At 39.2% G+C, this 20,295-nt stretch overlaps 1 protein-coding gene across 1 annotated transcript in view; it reads left to right on the plus strand.

The window, feature by feature from the left end:
* Positions 1-20,295, plus strand: part of ANKH (ANKH inorganic pyrophosphate transport regulator) — a 182,574-nt gene that overhangs the window by 115,976 nt on the left and 46,303 nt on the right. The window contains exons 2-5 of the mRNA XM_077492026.1: positions 2,354-2,570; positions 7,560-7,678; positions 13,564-13,647; positions 19,440-19,610. Coding sequence (XP_077348152.1) covers positions 2,354-2,570; positions 7,560-7,678; positions 13,564-13,647; positions 19,440-19,610 — 591 coding nt within the window. The remainder of the gene's footprint in view (positions 1-2,353; positions 2,571-7,559; positions 7,679-13,563; positions 13,648-19,439; positions 19,611-20,295) is intronic.

The raw sequence follows: 20,295 nt of genomic DNA on the forward strand, positions 1-20,295 counted from the left end.
GGCCTTAATACAGCGATCAATGCTATAAAAATGCATTGATTACTATAAAAATGTCACTGGCAGTGGTGGGGGTTAACACTTGGGGCGATCAAGGGTTAACTGTGTTCCCTGGGAGGTGATTCTAAGTGAAGGGGGAGGGGACTGACTAGAGGAAGTGACGGATTATGATTCCTAGCTAATAGGAACACATGATCTGTCACTCCTGTCAGAACAGAACAGGGACACACTTGTCCCTGTTCTGTGACTCTTGCTTACAATTGTTTGTGGCCGGCGGTCATCGCGAACGCCGGCCACGAGCATCGGCACCACCGCTGTGCAGCGGGTGCTCGTGCGCACCTGCTATCCTGACCCCACGAGCCGACGTATAGCTACGACAGGGGAGCCAATCTGCTGCAGTATAACTGAGGTGGCAGGTCGGGAAGCTGTTAAACATTCTTTCTCCTTTTTTTTTTTTTTTTTAACTATTTCTTTTACATACTTTCATCAGACATTGTGCTTGTTGAAGCAATGCATTGTGAGATTGCTGTCAGACCTGAGTTGTTATGAATGTTTAAATGCCTCTCATTTGTACCTCGTAAAGTAATTATTTTACTCAAGGTTGTTCTTCTTGTGTGACTGGTTAACTTTAACGTGACTACAGATTTTAGTCTTACTAGTCATACTATTTATGTGAATAAATATATACAGTATAAGCAGGATCTGACTTGGAATCTTTTATTATGTGAGCATTGACAATCTAAATACAATGCTAGTGTGGATAAAACAATGACAATTTCCATTGGTTCTTACTTTGTGCTGGGCCCCATTGATAGTCGACATTATCGTTTTAATCCAGTGATTATGCAATTGAAATGAAGCATAATGTTGTGAAGGAAGAGTGGCCATTGGTCAGGGAGCCTGGGAAAAAAAAGCATTATATCTACATATATATATATATATATATATATATATATATATATGTATATATACGGTATATATATATATTTTTTTTTATAAAAAAAGGTTTATATCTGCACAGTTGGAAAGAATACAGGATTTATATAGTGCTGACAGTTTACACAGTGCTTTGCAACATAAGGGCAGACAGTAAAATTACAATACAATATAATACAGGAGAAATTAGAGAGTCCTGCTCTTCAGCGCTTACATATTAAGGCTCCATGTTTGTGTTTTTCAAATCAACTATGTGTCTACCAGCGCAAAAAATTTATAATTAAAATACCAAATGTTGTGGAACAACACCACCACTACAACATCAATGTGAAAGTTTGTACGGTTTGCTGCAGTCAAATATGGTTCTACTTAAAGTAAAAACCTGTGTAAAACGAAAAAAAGTGTGTGTTGGCTGCGCTAACCCTTATATTATATATCTTAGAACCGGAATGTACACCACTGAAAAAAAAATATATATAAATATGCATACACACTAGTAATACTAAACCAATATATCTATACAGTACACCCGTGTCTATATCTCATGTGCAACTCATACATCCAATATCACCAATCAGAAATGGTGATATTGGATGTATGAGTTGCACATGAGATATAGACACGGGTGTACTGTATAGATATATTGGTTTAGTATTACTAGTGTGTATGCATATGTTTGTGTTCTGCCTCTAGAAACTACTCAATGTTAGCCTTGTACTAATGTACATTAGGACGGATACAGCAGATTTTGTGCTCAACATTTAGACCCCTTTCACACTGGAGGCATTTTTCAGGCGATTTAGCGCTAAAGATAGCGCCTGTAAAGAGCCTGAAAAATGCCTCATCGGCAGTGTGAAAGTCCGAGGGAGGGTCAAGAAATACAAGAGATAATAACTGTGGGGGATGGGCTGATGGAGAAAATAAATGTACAGTTGTTAGGTGGGGGCCAGATAGACTCGAAGAGATGAGTTTTCAGGAATCATCTGAAAGTAGACACAGTAGAAAATAGACAGATTGGAGTAGAGCATTCCTGAGTATGGGAGAGGCTCTGGAGAAGTCCTGGAGGCAAGTGTGGGATGAGGTGAGAAGGGAGATTGCTATAGTAAGCCATGAGGCTCAATTAACAGACTCATAACACAAGGATAAGGACCTTTTTTTCTTTTTTTGCCATGTGACTGATATTTTCATTGGCTGAAAATAACTGTATAATTATAATAAGTATCCTTATTCTGGTGTGTTAGAGATGAATTTCACCTATTGTCAACAGGTCACCGTATCAGTGTATAATGTTTTTGCATGCATTTCCCTATTATTATAAAGGATTTGTATATCTATTGTAATATATCTAGAGATCGTCATGACTGACAAAACAACATGTACATTATTCTAACTGGATTACTTTGTTTATATTCATCCACAGGCCTTAAACCGGGGTATAGCTGCTGTTAAAGAAGATGCCATCGAGATGCTTGCCAGCTACGGTCTGGCATATTCCCTGATGAAGTTTTTCACAGGGCCCATGAGCGACTTCAAGAATGTGGGACTGGTATTTGTGAACAGTAAAAGGGACCGAATGAAGGCTGTACTGTGTATGGTTGTAGCCGGTATTGTGGCAGCAGTCTTCCACACACTCATAGGTATATATCTTTGTTCTTCTATATGTAGATTCGTATAAATTATTATTAGTATTATAATAGTATAATACAAATTATCTACATTATATTAAAGGGAAAAAAGTAATTTGCACAGGACTAAAAATAACATTTTACCAAAGGTGAAACTATTGGCCCCTTTTCACGTTTCCTCTTTTTCCTTACTGACTGTTGTACAAATGTTGAATAGAGAGTTTATTATCTCAACGTGAAAATTATATATTGTACAAGTGAGAATAAGCCACAGGGGTAACTTATTGGACAACTCCGATCAAGGTTTCAACACAAGACAACGTGATACACACACCCAAAAACCTCATCAAAGTACACAGCAGCACGTTCAGTCTTTCCGCGCTGCTGATGTGCGCCACCCTCTCCACCTGCTGGCGATTCCTGGCTCCTAAATTCAAAGCTGTGAGTTGCCAAGTGAGTACAGCAGCTCTAGCAGCTGCTGCTGTCAAACACCGGAATAAAGAGATACAAAGCAACATTGTTATTTTTGTATCTATTCAGTTTCATACATCTGCAGGTCAAACAGGTGAGTAAAAGCAACCTGATAAGTAAAAACAAAAAAAAAAGTGACCGGCTCAGTTCAGAGGCTGTGTGTGTGTGTGTGTGTGTGTGTATATATATATATATATATACGTCCCGGAAAAGGAGCAGTTACAGCAGGATCATGGCTGCAGCCTTGATCTTGGTCTAATTTGTTTTTGGGTCAGTAATTTGATTTTACTGCACCCGGAAGGGGCCTCCCACCCATTGTCTTTCACATGCCATTTCACCGGGGACCCAGAGACCAGTGTAAGCAATCGGGTCAGTTGTGCACAGAGGAGATGGAGGAACAGTCTTTCCCCTATCTCCTCTGTGGCAAATGATAACCAGAAGCAACAAGGATTTTGTCACTTCCCGTTTCAATGCAGTGTTTCCTTGGCCAGTACAGTCAGGGTAGCAACAGGTCTTTGTTTGATCAGCTGCCTTGGGGGGCAAATGAGACCCCTGATCTATCCATAAAGAGTACCTGTCATGGCCCATGCTATCACAAAGTCTGGTGCTCAACGTTCATACCACACATCATCGTGAACATTGGAATGAGAGCAATAATTCTAGTGCCTGAGCTCACGCTTAACTCTAAACTGGTAACCTAAAAAGGTGTTTAAAGCTTCACCTATGGACAATTTTAAGTACCGTAGTATGTCACCATTTCACCAGCATGCATAATTTTAAATCTTAAAGTGGTTGTTTAGTAATTTTTTTAACTTTTACCTACAGGTAAGCCTATAATAAGGCTTACCTGTAGGTAAAAAAAAAAACCTGTACGGTTTAGGAGGTACTCCCCTTGCAATGCGCCGCTGACTGCAGCGGCGCATGCGCACAGGGGATTCTCGGCTGAAAGTCCGGTAGACGCCGGACCCTGTTGGAAAGAAATCTCCCGTTTACTCCCGCTTTAATATGTTTGGTATCTATATACTCAATGCAATATCATCTTTAACCGGTTCCCGACCGGCTACTGTAAATATACGTCAGCAGAATGGCACGGCTGGACAAAGTAACGTACCCATATGTAACTTTAAATTGCACACCGTGCGTGCCTGCTGAGAGCTTCGTGACTGGGGTCGTGGGTCCCGTGGACTTGATCGCCGTGGGGATAGCCGCGATTGTGTCACGGAGCTCAAGAACGGGGAGATGCCGATGTAAACAGCATCTCCCCATTCTGCCTAGTGACAGCACACTGATCGTCTGCTCCCTGTCATCGAGAGCAGCAATCAGTGTGGTGTCACACACAGCCACGCCCCCATACAGTTAGAAACATGCCCCTAGGAACACTTAACCCCTACACTGCCACCTAGTGGTTAACCCCTTCACTGCCAGTGACATTTTATCAATGCAATTTTATAGCATTGATCGCTGTATTAATGCCAATGGTCCCAAAAATGTGTCAAAATTGTCCGATGTGTCCGCCAAAATGTTGCAGTCACGATAGAAATTGCTGATCTCTGCCATTACTAGTAAAAAAAAAAATTATTAATAAAAATGCCATAAAACTATCCCCTATTTTGTAGACGCTATAACGTTTGCGCAAACCAATCAATAAACACTTATTGCGATTTTTTTTTTGTACCAAGAATATGTAGAAGAATACATATTGGCCTAAACTGAGGGAAAAAATGTTTTTTAAATATTTTTGGGGGATATTTATTATAGCAAAAAGTAAAAAATGATGAGTTTTTTTTTCAAAATTGTCGCTCTTTTCTTGTTTATAGCGCAAAAAATAAAAACCGCAGAAGTGATCAAATACCACCTAAAGAAAGCTCTATTTGTGGGGAAAAAAGGACGTCAATTTTGTTTGGGAGCGACGTCGCATGACCGCGCAATTGTCAGTTAAAGCGACGCAGTGCCAAATCGCAAAAAACGCTCTGTCAGGAAGGGGGTAAATCCTTCCGGGGCTGAAGTGGTTAATATTTTACCATTGATGTTATGTTTCTGTACACTAAAATGAATTTAAGAGTATTTTTTTTTTTTCTGAAAATTTGCATTTGATAAACAGCTGTGCAAATATCGTGTGACATAGAAAATAGCAAAAAAATCCATTTTATTCTCCAGGGTCTCTACTTTCAGAAAATATATAATACCCTACCCTACAGCTGCCACCCTGTAGCAGCAAAACTGTTATGGGGCAAATAGCAAGCGGTTAAAAAAGGGCAAATTTAACAAACAAAGCTTTACTTAATTTGTAAAGAACTTTGCAATGCTTTGTACCAGAATCATCGTTTTAGTGTCATTTTAAACAGGACAAAGACAGTGATATGAAAAGAAAGCATTTTTTGTCCTTAAAAAAATAATATATGTATTGCTTTTTTTATCTTGAACAAAGACAAAGGTCCATAGCGGGTGTACAGTTATGAGAAGTGGAATAGTTTAAGAAAAATCCCGCATCCAGTGTCAATTACATCAACTAGTGACGTAGATCCAATTTCAGTCGCGATGAATGTAGACCCACTGCTACTCCGGCTTTTTCTATGCCTTCTACTTACTTTTTTTTTTTTTAATCCTTAAAATCCTTAATCCTTAAAAAATAAGATATGTTGCTTTTTTCTGTTAAATTGTTGCTGAGTAAACAAGTCCATAGCAGAAATAAAAATAAATAAAAAAAATTCTGGTCCATGGGCGGTAAACAGGTGTGAGAGCTGAAGTGGTTAAAGTGAAGTGCAGTACTTGTATTGTGCGCTCTCTTTAGCCCATAACCAGTAGTGCTCTTGAAATTCTTTGTATTCATGTTTATTTTTGAGGCTTTCATTGAGGTCTTATTGAGGACATTTCCCCTCATTCCCTCATTAATTTCCAGGAAACATCTCTCAATATATGGTTACCATTAAGGTACCTGCAAACTTAAAACATAAGTCTATATATTCAAAGCCCAAACTTTTTTCATTTTAGAATATGAAATGGTTAAAACCTGTCCAAATATTTTTTTTTTCTATCTATGTCCTGTTGCGAATATTTTGCCATCCTGGTAGACCCAAAAAGAAGTGAGAGTAAATAGCTCCAAAGGTAGGTATATCCCCTTTTAGAAATTTGTCACCAGAGCAGTTGCCTCTCTTGGAATTTTTCTCCTCTATGACTGTCCTGCTGACAACTCAAAATTTTGTATTTTTCCTCATTTCAGTCCCAGTGACAGTGGTTATCAGGAAGGTAAAGAAAGCAAATCTCTCCAATAGAGATAAAAAAAAAAAAAAAAAAAAATATATAAATATATATATATATATATATATGTATGTATAGATATATATATATATATATATATATATATATATATATATATATATATATATATATATATATGTGTGTGTGTGTGTGTGTGATTCTGCTTCTTTTGGGTTAGGGACGCAGTACTCGGAAACCGGCTATTATGTGATCACTATGATTGGTCATAGCGATCACATGATAACAATGTAAACTATCTGTCATTAATGGTTTTGCTTACTGATGTGATCTTTGATTGGCCTACAGTAATCACATGGTACCTGGCTATCTGTACTGTGTGATTAGCTGTAGCCAATCATAGATCACAACCATATGCAAGCTGTTCATGAATGAGAAACCCATTCATGACAGCTAAAACGATTGCTTATACAGTGATCATCACTTATGTAAGAAAAAAAAAATCATAAACAAATTTGATTTAACTTTTTAATTTACCAAAACAATTGCACGAAACAGTTACAATTTAAAAAAAATTGTCATGCCTCTTACTAAAAACCTTAGACTGTCTACTTTGCAAAAAGGGGTAATTTGGGGGATATTTGTAATGTCCTGGCGGCATATTGTGGCCTCAAGAAACAAGTCAGTACATCAGGATTGATAAATTTAAAAAAATATATACTGTATATCATAGTTTTTAGATGCAATAACTTTCACACAAACCCATTATTATATGCTTATATGCTTGAGATTTTTTTTTTTTACCAATAATGTAGCAGAATACATTTAGGCCTATATATATATATATATATATATATATATATATATATATATAATATAAAATGAAGAAATTCGTTTTTGTTTTGTTTTTTGGATATGTTTTATAACGGAAAATAGAAAATATAGTTTTTTTTTTTTTCAAACTTTTTTGGTATTTTTTTCTTTATATAGTAAAAAATAAAAACAGCGGTGATCAAATACCACCAAAACAAAGGTCTATTGCTATACATTAAATTTTCTTACAGTGTTGCATGACTGGGCAGCACAGTGCTGAATAGCAAAAAATGCCCTGGTCATTAAAGGGGTAAAACCTTCCAGAGGGCAAGTGGTTTTTCAGTTTTATTTCTGCATACTTATGTAATACCAATAATATATTAATTGCTAAATAATGCAATATAATCTGTTGCACAACTACAAACACTGCATGTTTAGGCAACTGACAAAAATACCCGTATGCTGTCATTTATAATAATGTTTTTGGTAATGTTTTCACAGCATATAGTGACATGGGATATTATATTATCAACAAGCTTCACCATGTAGATGAGTCAGTGGGAAGTAAAACACGGAAAGCTTTTCTTTATTTGGCAGCTTTCCCTTTTATGGATGCCATGGTAAGTACATGTGGACCTTGTAATTTATGTACATTTTCTGCCAACCATATTTAGTGATGTTAGAGTTTAATTTTGGTATGACAAGTATAGTTTGTTAGGTATGAAAAATAAAGTTGGCCACTAAAATTCAGCAGCCCGGCTGAAATATTACACATTTTTATCTCTTTATAATCCTGTACCCCTGCATGTTATGACTTAAAACACAAGACTTAGGCTGGGTTCACACTAGTGCGAATTGGATGTGGGTTTCTCCTCATCTGATTTTCATGACAGGAGAGTGTGCCCAGCTCTCTATGGACTCGGTTCATACATCTCCGTGGCGGCTGCTGAGCGGATTGCACAGGGGTCCTGTGCATCTTTGGCTCCGTTTCACATCCGAATCCAGGCACAAATTGGGGCCTGATTCGTCCCTGAAATGGGGAACAAGGACGCACCGGACCCCTGCTGTGAGCCGCGTCCGCACTAACTGTTAACCCAGCCTAAAACATATATATGGAAGGTAAAGTTTCTATCCTCTGAGGAACTGAGTTTGAAATGAATTAAAAATATTATTGGGAGGATATCTAGTTTTTAGTTTTCATTTTGATATGGAACCTTATATGGAAAATCCTTAGGCGTAACAACCAAAATAAAATGTAAAACTTTTATTAATACTTATAACATTTTGTTTAGTAAACTAAATGGGCATTATAATTAAAAAAAATATATAGTATATATACAGTGTGTGTGTGTGTGTGTGTATATATATATAATTTTTTCTTCTGTGCATATCTACAATATAATACAGTATATATATATATATATATATATATATATATATATTACTGTATTATATTGTAGATATGCACAGAAAAAAAAAAAAAAAAATATATATATATATATAACACAAATTTTACTGGAGCCCCATGCATCTATGAATATAATCCATTTGGACCTGTATATTGCAGGTTTATACCAATTGTTACTGGAGCCTTTACCTCTAAAAAGCACCTAAATCTTTTTGTTTAGATCACAAAGTGTCACAAACTCAGTCTCCAAAGCACAGACAAACCACTGCACAGGGAGGTGTCAGCTCCAAAATATGAATGAATGAAAGGAATTCTTGTGTATTGTATAACAAATAAATAAAGTAAATATAGAACTCTGAACTTTAACTTTGTTCTAGGACTAGGTATAATAGCCATATATCGTGTATCATATATCATGAGTCAGTCTCCAAATAATGACCATATGGATCAATTACAATTCATTATGATTAGAGCTATACGTTAGCAGCTGCGTACCGGTATATATATAAAAAAACAAGTCATTGAAGTATAAAGGTCAATGCAGGACATTAATAAAGTTCTGTAAACTCAGTCCGGAAATAGTTGCTCTGAAATAACTGTCAAATCATTTAGCTTTAGGATGATGGAAATGTCATAAAAAATATCTGACATGTACTTATTAAGTTCTATGCAGGCTGTAAAACGGCCATGTGTTACATCACTGAAATTGCCATATGCCTCATTCATCACTCTAATCTAAGTGTGTATATCTTTCAATTATCACAGGACTCATGCTTATAAAATACCAGATCCTCCCCAATCTAATGCCATCTATTGAATGAGGAAAAGACAACCATATGTGTCATACAAAAAATAAATATCCATCCTAAGTGTTGGAGGGACATTTACGCAAATTCCTAAATGTGGTGGCTGCAGAAGTTTCTCTTTTCCTTTTATTTTCATCTGGTGATCCAGCTAGTTAGCCTGTTGCTTTTCTGCGTTCTTTACCAGACCAAACAGTCTCAACCCTCAAATTGGTACTTTTGCTAGACAAACACTGACAGGAGTACTTACAATAGTCAGCTTTTATTCGTTTAGTCAAAACCTAATATAAGACAAAAAAAAAACTGTTTCTGTAAATGCTTAAAAAATAACTAGAGTTAGGCTTAAATTGATTAGTCACTTATGTAAAGTCCATCTTAATGTACTAGTTCATCTGAAACTACTATCTCTGAACAATGGTGCTGCCCAAGGGTGTCTCCATTGCTCCTGTACAAATAGAAGAGCCAACTTATACAAGCAAGTGTGTTACTGGCTGTATCACCTGGAAAAAAAGAAAAGGAAAAAAAGACTAAAACAACAAAAATGAAAGCAACCATAACATTTAAGGATTGGTATGCTGCAATATTATACATTTTTGGGGGGGTTTAGATACACATTAGGAGAAACAGGATCAGTAGTAAATTGGAGATAATTGGGTTTTACTGCTTCCTACAGGAGTTATTGTACACTAGCAAATGAAAAATCCATTGACCAGTTGGGTATATCCCCTCCCACTCCCATCATGCATCATTTTTTTTGCTTGTCTCCAAGGAGGATGGATGTTTTTTCCCTCTTTAGAGAAAAGTTTACCTAATTTTATGATGCATTTTCAGCAAGATTTATATTCACTCTATCAAGTCTCCATCATTTTGCTGCTGTGCTTAGCACTTACCCAGCTATCAGGATCGGATAATCCTTGGGGGTTGCCTGTAATGAGACCCTCAGACATTGGACTCAGCTTGTGGCTTTCCCCATGACACCTAGTAGACCAGTTTGTTAGCTGCAGAGGGCTTTACAGGTCCAGGGCTGTAAGACTCTAGCTGTTAACCTTAAATGAACATAGCACGTTGTTAATGTTTCTCTTGCATTTTTTTTCCCATTTTCTTGTGAAAGAGTTAATGCACTGGTGGATTAAGTGCTAGGTCACTAACTTGTGTGTGTTTTATGCACACTCTACACTATCTCTTCTCAACTTTCTAATGTGGTAGTCTTCCCACCACTGCTGCAAGGGTCATATGATTTTACCTTGGTTTAACCATGCTGCTGCTTACAGTGACTTAGCCAGTATGTCAGAGCCTAAATGCAAAGTGAGCGGTCCCACTGGCCTCTCCAGTTAACAATTTACTAGCTCCAGGGCATTCTGCAGTATCTCTCCTTAAGGACCTGGTAGTCATGTTCCCCCAGTTGAGTCCACTCCTTGGAGTCTCCCTAAGTTCCCACAGGTGCGACTCCATACTCTGCATTATCCAGGGAGGAGTTTTTTTACAGATATGCTAGATTTTATGAACAATATCACTGTCATGATAGCATGACAATGTCGGTATCTGACATTGCGGCCACCGGAACTGAAAGTATTTCAGATGCATGGATAAAATATGTGGTGTCCAGAGGCTACAAGCTACAGTTTTGCCTCCTTCCTGCTTCATGTCCTCCAGTCTGCCTTGTCTGTGTATCCGCACAAACTAACTGCTTAGGCAGACCTCCTGAGTCAAAGGATAATTGCTAATGTTCCAGAAGCCGAAAGATTTCAAAGTTTCTGCTTAACCCTGTTCTCAGTCCCCAAAGTCAAATACATCCCCCCAGACAGAACCTGTGGCAGAATGGTATAAGGAGTTCTACTTCGACCCTTTCCCTGCTCCCAAACCAAAAGGTGGCATTCGCCCCATCTTGGATCTCATTGATTTTATTTAAGTGAAAACATTTTGCATGGAAACCATCAGGTCTGGTAAAGCCTCCCTTCAGAAGGGATTTGCTGTGGGCACATAACACTACCAGTTTGAGCTTTTCGGCTCTTTGCTTATGAGATTTCTGGCCTTGTTTGAAGGCAGTCCCTTTTGCTCAGTTACACCCCAGATGATTCTAGCTCATTCTGACTGTGTGGTACAAGAAGAAACAATTTGTGGACCAACCAATGCTCCTGACACCCAACACCAGATTATCTCTGGTCTGGTGTATCAGAAAACCCTTCCTTCTGTTATATTGGATGATTCTCACAATGGGTGCCAGCCTAACAGGCTGGGGGGAAGAAGTTCTACACACCCTGACAGTGCAAGGGACTTGAACAGCTTAGGAGGCTTGTCTTCCTATCAGCATTCAGAAGTTCTGTTCTAGTTGTCCCTTCAGTGTTGGACCCTTTCGTTCCAGGGAATAACCCAAAGCAATGGCATATATGAATCATCAGGGAGGAGCCAGGAGTCTCACTCTGGAAAGAGATGTGTAGAAGATTGTTTTGGGCAGAACTACATGCTCCAGCCTTGTCTACCGTTCACTATCTGGTAGTGGACAATTGGCAAGCAGACTTTCTCAGCCAACTGCACCTAGACTCAAGGGAATGGTCTTAATTTCCAGAGATGTTTCAGGATCTGTTTATCAGGTGGGGGACATCAGATATGGATGCCCTGGCTCCCAAATTCAACAACAATCTGAGCAAGTTTACACACAGAAGCAGAGATCCTCTGGCAGTAGCTGTAGATACACTGATGGCTTTGTGCGATCAGTTCAATCTGTTATATACCCTTCCTCCTCTAAATTTCCTTCCTCATCTACTCTGCAGGATCAAGATGGAGGATATTCCAATGATACTCATTGCTTCAAATTTCCAAACTGGCCCAGGTGAATGTAGTACTCTGACCTCATCTGATTCCTGGAAGATACCCCAAGTGCTCTTTCAGATTGACTGCATCTTCTATCTCAGGGACTGGATTACCACCATGCTTCACTGTTGCTGGCTTTGATGGCATGGCTGTTTAAGCCCAGGTCCTAACAGATGGAGGCTTTTCATATTCCGTAATTCCTACCCCTCTTAAAAGCTAGAAAGTCACCTTATGCATGGTCTACCATCACACATGGAAAGCATACTTTGACTAGTGTTAGACAAAAAAAATTCCACACAGGAAGTTCTTTTTGGGAAATCCTGACATTGCAATCGGATCTGAATCAACATTTGGCTCTAAGTCTGTAAAGGAGCACATTTTTAGCTCTAGTAATCCTGATTCCACCATCCTATCTTTTACCATAACCAGGACATTGTGCTTCTATCTCTTTGTCCGACCCAAGAACATCCTAAGGAGATTGTTTAGATGTAGTGCAAGCTGTTCATGTTCATCTTGTTCATGCTACATCTTCCTTTAGAAAGACTGATTCTGTTTTCCCCATTTCCCGGTGGATCCAACAGATCATCATAAAAGCCTATACGCTTAATGATAAGGTTCTACCCTACTAAAAGGATTAAGTACTTCTTTGGCCTTTTGGCATTGGGCATCTGTTTCTCAGATTTGCAAAGCCAATACTTATCCTTCCATTCTTAATTTTTCCCGGAGGGTTTTCAGGCTTCAGCTGATGCAGGCTTTGGGCACTGGATGGCCCTTTGAATATCACAAGCATATTATCTGCAGCACCAATAAAGCTGGGTACTCAGTGGGTTAAACAAAAAACTGACAGATCGCTGTACCTACACAAGCAATGTTTGTATGGGGAGCTTCCCCACTCAGCTTGAGTCCCCCTGTCAGAGTACAACAGCTATGTACCCAGCTTAAGAAAGTATGCAATACTAGAGATACTGGCTAAGATACTACCAAAGTTTGTATATTGCCCTTCCTTTATCTCTTGAGAGAGAAGCAATGACTTATATAGCAGCAACTAGTTGTTAGTTTTGCTGAGCTCATTTGCATACTGAACACTTATATTTGCACATCTTTACAGAATGGTCATACAAAAGTTTCGCTGGTTTTGGTAAAAATATGGAGTTCGTCTCTAAATATTTATGTAAATCTAAAGCCTAGTACACACTGCTAGTCTTTTTTTTTTGTTCAACCCAGTGGGCTAAACGAAAAAAAAAACCTGACAGCTCAGGTCGGAGCTACTGTTACGAACAATCCAATGTTAGTAGAGCGATCTCCCCTGTTGTTCTATTGTGTTTTGTCAGACCAGCTGCAGTACACAAATGTCAGATAGTTTCTATTGAACCAGCCCATGTCGCCCGACATTCGGCCCATGTGTACGGTGCTTAAGTAGTACATTTTTTTTACCAACTATCTTAACCCATAATTTACTAATCAGCTTGTCATTTATTCATAGGCCTGGACACATGCTGGCATTTTACTGAAACACAAGTACAGCTTTCTGGTTGGATGTGCCTCTATTTCTGATGTCATAGCACAGGTAAACATTTACTTCAGTAATTAGAACTGGTTCCATAGTGGCGTATCTATGTAGTTACTATGGATTGAAATGGGTTCCTCCACTCATCTTACAGGGTTGTGGATTGTGATGAGACTGTAAACACATGTTTATGCCAGTGGAGTGCCCTACTTTAAATATTACTTGTATATTTAATGTGGAAATGGTTTATCCAGTTGAGATACAGTAAGAGCATCAACATAAACTTTTCTTTAGAACATTAATTCCATATTTATTTTCTTGTATGAGTTAATGCACTGCATTGGCTGTAGCAGAAAGAGCCTAATGAGTGGCTAAAGGCAAGCTATATACAAAATAGGATAAAGCAGTAAGAAAAATCAACAAGCTTTACCTTCTACAAACTCTCCGTGCCTTCGCAACCTTCTTAATTACAGTGTTCAAACTATGCTAAGCCATTGGTTTTAGTTGTTTCCCTTATCACCCCACCCACGTACCTAATGTTGGAAGTGATACAGCAGCACAGGGCTCATCCACTGCCATATGAAGGTAGTGTGAGAATCAATTGCACACAACCAGTTTCATGGGTGGTATGATGATGTTCTGCTGCTTTAGTTAGTAGTAGGTTGATTCAACAGCTCGTTGATTTAAAAATCTCATGCATTTAAAGCATAGAACGGTGTTCTACTTTAAGTAATTTCGCTGAAGGCTTTACAAGATAGATAAAGTTAAATCGTTTCCGCTTATATAGTAAATTGTAAACTGATATGCCATTCCTAGAGGTTAAAAACTTTCTTTACAACCTAAATTCAAATCATTTATTTTATTGCGTTATGACCCATTTATACTAATATACTTAGTGTAAAGGGCAATATGAGTAAAGGTACAAATATGCAGCTGAACTAGAATGTAGCTAGCAGGACAAGTGTATGTTAATCAGTCCTAAGGGAAAATATAGACATGAGATAATATTTTGCATTTTCAGCTGGTTTGGATGATAGTAGGCTCAAACCACAAAGCTTTTGAATAAGGTTTTTTCCTTATCCTGGTTTGTTAGCTTTGTGAATTGAGCCTAAGGCCATGTATGTTAGAAGCTACCAGTCCTGCTGGCCAGCTGCACTCAGACAAAATTGGTCAGTCCTAATAGCTATTGTTCTCGATTTGGTAAGCTGGCAATAGTCTGACAGCATGCTGCTTTTTACTGCTATCCCCTCCTGTACTACAATTAAACTTTTAGGAGTATATACAACAGTTATCCAGTTATAAGTTGTAAAACCTTCTGCACCAACACTTTTCACTGACAACTGGCAAAATTTCAAGCATCAACCTACTGTCACCCAGACTGGCTAAAATCACTGACTGTCACATCTATGGATATCCTTGCATTTCAGTTCAGTTGCACATTTGTACCTATTTCTCTGTATTCTGTACATTTCTTATTGATTATAAATAATTGCGAACTAGTTTAACAAGTTTGTGGAAACTTTACACTTTAAGGCTGGGTTCACACTGCTGCGGCTACGAGAACAGGATGTGATTCGCACCACACTGCAGTGCAAATCACATCCGATCTCTGTGCGATGCAAGTTCAGCCATACAGATAGTATGGCTGAATTCGCATCGCACCCGCCCCAAACTCGCACAGGACCCTTTTTTTGGTCCGCAGCAGAATCGGATCGCATGGGTGTTCACACCATGCGATCCGATTTCTGTCCGAGTTTGCAGATCGCACTGCGATATGCGAACTGATCTGGGGGTGTCATTAACGTTTCACTGACACTCCCAGCAGTTCGCATAGGGCAGTGTGAACTGCCGCCGGGAGGCATGCGATGCGGGAACCCGCCGCGGATTTGCGGCGTTACCGCATCGCTGCAGTGTGAACCCAGCCTAAACCCTGAGGGCAAGTGGAAAATTCCAAAAACAAACTCGAAGGATGGAACTTTAAATATAGCTTTCACAAGAAAAACAGGACTATTGAATACATGAAAAAAAAATAAAAGCATCGATATTTTATTATCCAAAGATAAAAAAAATCAAGATGAAAAAAAAAAATCATTTGTATAATAATAAAAATGTATATAAGAGGTTGAGATTATATTGCCTAGACAAATTGCTAATCTGTCAATGCATTTTGCATTTTTTTAATAGTATGGACAGGTTTTCTTTTTGGGGATACATGTCATTTTGAGTATACTGTTTTTATTTTGTTACATGTGTTTGAAATATTTATACTGTGTATTCACTTTATAGAGTTGTATTTTAACACCTTGAAGATTGACTCTGTCCTGAGGAAGTGGTTCTTACGAAACTCGTTGACAGACTAGCAATTTGTCTAGGCCCTATGATTGCTATCTCTTGTATACATTTTATTATTATACATATATTTTTTTTCACCTCCATTTTTTATCTTTGGATAATAAAATATTAATGCTTTTCTGTGTGTTTACTAGCAGTATAACGTTTCCTGAAAGCTATATTTAAAAGTCTCATTCTTTTAGTTTGTTTTTGTAATTCACTGTGGGTTGCTTGTTTTTGCATATGATACTCAAATTCCACCATGTAAGTAAAATTGGCAGGTGGAAAATTCCATAGGTGGTTTTTGACCAGTAACATCCATTGACAATGTAAAGCAGGATCAGCTTTTTCAAAACTGAAGTTAAAGGTCTATGTTTTCTGTAGCAACATCTCTGCATTTTGTTACTGCAGTTTAGGTGCCATAGTAGCTTGAGACATGTATGACATCACTGGGGGTGCAGCATGACATCTTTGCATAGTTTAAACAACTTGAGTTTTAACATGTAAAAATAGGTTGGAGAGCAGGGGAAGGGGAGATTAAGCCCCATGAATTTGTGCCCAGACAGACTGTCAATATAAAATCTAACCTGAAAGTTTGGAATTGCACCTTTAAAAGCTTGTAATGTGTTAATAGGGGTCATACTGCACTTAGGGGCATATTTATAAAGCAATGAATGTGCCTTTTGCTAGCATTTAGGCTACTTTCACACTGAGGCGCTTTACAGGCGCTATAACGCTAAAAATGGCGCCTGTAAAGCGCCTCTCCTGCCACTCCAGTATGAAAGCCCGAGCGCTTTTACACTGGGGGGGCTACTCTGGCAGGACGCTAAAAAAAGTCTTGCAAGCAGCATCTTTGAGGTGCTTTAGGAGCGATGTATATACCGCTCCTAAAGCGCCCCTGCCCATTGAAATCAGTGAACAGTGGCACCGAAGCATTGGCAAAGAGCTGCTGCAGTGGCGCTTTTAACCCTTTTTCAGCAAAGCGCCGCTAAAACAGCGCTTTACCGCCAATGCCCCAACACCTCAGTGTGAAAGTGGGAGTTTATCCTTCATTTCCTGTGAGGACAAAAAGTGATGAAAGATCTCTCTAATGGAGATAAAGGCAAAGACATTTTTAGTAGAGGGCAGTGTGGGTACCTCCTTTCTTGTTCTGGGTGTCACATTGGAAAGATGGAAGGGAAATCTCCCCCATGTGGTTTGAGATTTCCCTTCCATCTTAATAAACTGGTTTCAAATGTTAGTTAGTATTCTTTGCTGATTTTACTGTGAAAATGTCTTTGGATGTTCTAATTTTTCCAGATAATATAGCTAGTAGTTGTTGAAGATCATCTAATACTCATTCAAGTCACGTCCTAAGTTCTAATGAGTTCCAAGAACCTGTAAGTGGTTGTAAAGGTTAAAGTTTTTTTTTTATCTTAATGCATTTGCTGTATTTAGGTGCAGCTCCCCCCCCCCCCCCCCCGCCTCCCGCCTCCCGCCTCCCGCCTCCTATACAGAAGCCGAAGCCTGAGCCTGATTTAGCGCTGTGCCCAAGAACAGTGGTGCTGCCCTCTCTCTCCCTCATAAATGGACTTAGTGAGAGCAGTGAAAGCCATTGACTCCTGCTTCTGTCAATCAAATCCAGTGATGAGGAATCGGGGAGCAGGGCTGAGCCGCACTACAATGGGGAAAATAATTATTTGATTCCCTAGCAGATTTTGTCAGTTTGCCCACATACAAAGAAATTAAGGGTCTATCATTTTTATCATCGGTGTTCTTTAAATGATAAATGATATAAATGTTATAAATTGAGTTGCAGTTCAGTGAGTAAAATAAGTATTTGATCCCCAAGCAAAACATGACTTAGTACTTGGTGGAGAAACCCTTGTTGGCAAGCACAGAGGTAAGGCATTTCTCTTAGTTGGTTACCAGATTTGCACATGTTCCAGGGATTTTGGTCCACTCTTTTTTACAGATCTTCTCTAAATCCTTAAGGTTTCTTGGCTGTTGCTTGCAAACTCGAATTTTCAGCTCCCTCCATACATTTTCTATAGGATTAAGATTTGGAGACTGGCTAGGCCACACTCCATGACCTTAATATGCTTCTTCTTGAGCCACTACTTTGTTGCCTTGGGGGTATGTTTTGGATCATTGACTTGCTGGAAGACCCATCTACAACCCATGTTCAGTATTCTGGCTGAGGGAAGAAGGTTCTCATCCAAGATTTTAGAATACATGGCCCCATCCATTGGCCCCTCAATGCGGCAAAGTCAACCTGTACCTTTAGCAGAGAAACAACCCCAATGCATAATGTTTCCACCTCTGTGCTTGACTGTAGGGGTGGTGTTCTTAGGGTATATCATAGTTAGCATTTTTCTTCCTCTAAACACGGCGAGTCAAGTTAATGCCAAAGAGCTTAATTTTGGTCTCATCCGACCACAGCACTTTCTCCCAATCCTTCTCTGAATCATATAGATGTTCATTGGCAAACTTCATATGGGTCTGTACATGTGCTTTCTTTAATGGGGGGACCTTGTGGGCAGGATTTCAATCCATGGTGATGTATTGTGTTATCAATGGTTTGTTTGGTGACTGTGGACCCAACTGCCTTAAGATCATTCACAAGCTCCTCCCGTGTAGTTCTGGGCTGATCCCTCACTTTTCTCATGATCATCCTTACCTTTTAAGGTGAAATCTTGCATGGAGCTCCAGATTGAGGGTGATTAATGGTTATTTTGTATTCCTTCCATTTGCGAAAAATCACTCCAACAGTTGTCTCCTTCTCACCAGACTTCTTGCTAATGGTCTTGTAGCCCATTTCAGCCTTGTGCAGGTCTACAACCTCGTCCCTGGCGTCCTTTGACAGTTCTTTGATCTTGCCCTTGATCGTTAGGTTTGAATGGAAGAAAGAGATTCTGTGGGCAGGTGTCTTTTTATACACATAACAAGTCATTAGGAGCACCTTCTTAAATTGACAGGGCAAATCTTTATACCACATGAGCACGTACAGTAGCCAGTCTGTGGGAGCCAGAATTATTGTTGGTTGGTAGGGGATCAAATACCTATTTTGCTCACTGAACTGCAACTCAATTTATAACATTTGTATCGTGGGTTTTTTCTGGATTTTTGGTTGATATTCTGTCTCTATCATTTAAAATACACCTATTAGAACAAGTATAGACCCTTCGTTTCTTTGTGGGCAAACTTACAAAATCTGCAGGGGATCAAATAATTATTTTCCCCACTGTATGTGTGTGAAAACGTCAGTTGAATAACTATGGTTAGCTATTTTACGGTGTTTTTTGGCCTATTTAACGTGCAGTGTTTCGACTTGATATTTAATATTACTGGGAAATAATAATATTATTTCTGTATGTGAGTGGAGTAAACAGAGGATTTATTAGGCATTATATTTGACAAATAAAAAGAACTGAATCTTTCTTTAAATTATTAATGTCATGACAGGTAATGTATATGGTATAATCTCAGCATGCTTGTTTGCATTAATTATAAATGCCCTTTTTTTTTTCTTTGCTTTGTAGGTTGTGTTTGTTGCCATTCTGCTCCACAGTCACTTGGAATGCCGGGAGCCTCTTCTAATTCCAATCCTCTCCTTATACATTGGAGCACTTGTGCGCTGCACAACATTATGTTTAGGATATTACAAGAACATTCATGACAAGATACCTGACAGAACTGGACCAGAACTCGGGGTAAGCTTGAAATCGTAAGGAACCTTTACCACTGACGCACCTTCCGCCCCAGTGTGAAAGGCCGCTATTTTTAGAGCACGCTTTACCGACGGATTTGCAGCGCTATTCAGCCTCTAGCGGGGTGGTTTTACCCCCCGCTAGCGGACAAGAAAGGGTTAAAAACCACCGCAAAGCGCCTCTGCAGAGGCGCTTTTCCGGCGGGATAGCCGCGCTGCCCCATTGATTTCAATGGGCAGAAGTGGTGGAGGAGCAGTATACACACCGCTCCTTCACCACTCCAAAGATGCTGCTAGCAGAACTTTTTTTTACCGTCCTGCTAGCACACCGCTCCAGTGTGAAAGCCCTTGGGGCTTTCACATTGGAAAAAAAAGCAGCGGCTGTTTCAGGGCGATTTGCAGGCGATATTTTTAGCGCTGTAGCGCCTGCAAAGCGCCCCAGTGTGAAAGGGGTCTAAAGCCCCGTACACACGAGAGGACTTATGTCCGACAGACTTCTGAAGGAGTTCCGTCGGAGTTCTGCCGGAGTTCCGACGGAGTTCTGACGGACTTTTCGGCGGAGCGGACTTGGCCACACACAATCACACTAAACTCCGACGGATTCGAACGTGATGACGTACGACTGGATTCGGATACGGAAGTTCATAGCCAGTAGCCAATAGCTGCCCTAGCGTCGGTTTTAGTCCGTC

Source organism: Lithobates pipiens, unplaced genomic scaffold (genome assembly GCF_037356315.1).
Source record: "Lithobates pipiens isolate NorthernLeopardFrog02 unplaced genomic scaffold, aLitPip1_a1.2 Scaffold_19, whole genome shotgun sequence".
Classification (NCBI taxonomy): Eukaryota; Metazoa; Chordata; class Amphibia; order Anura; family Ranidae; genus Lithobates; species Lithobates pipiens.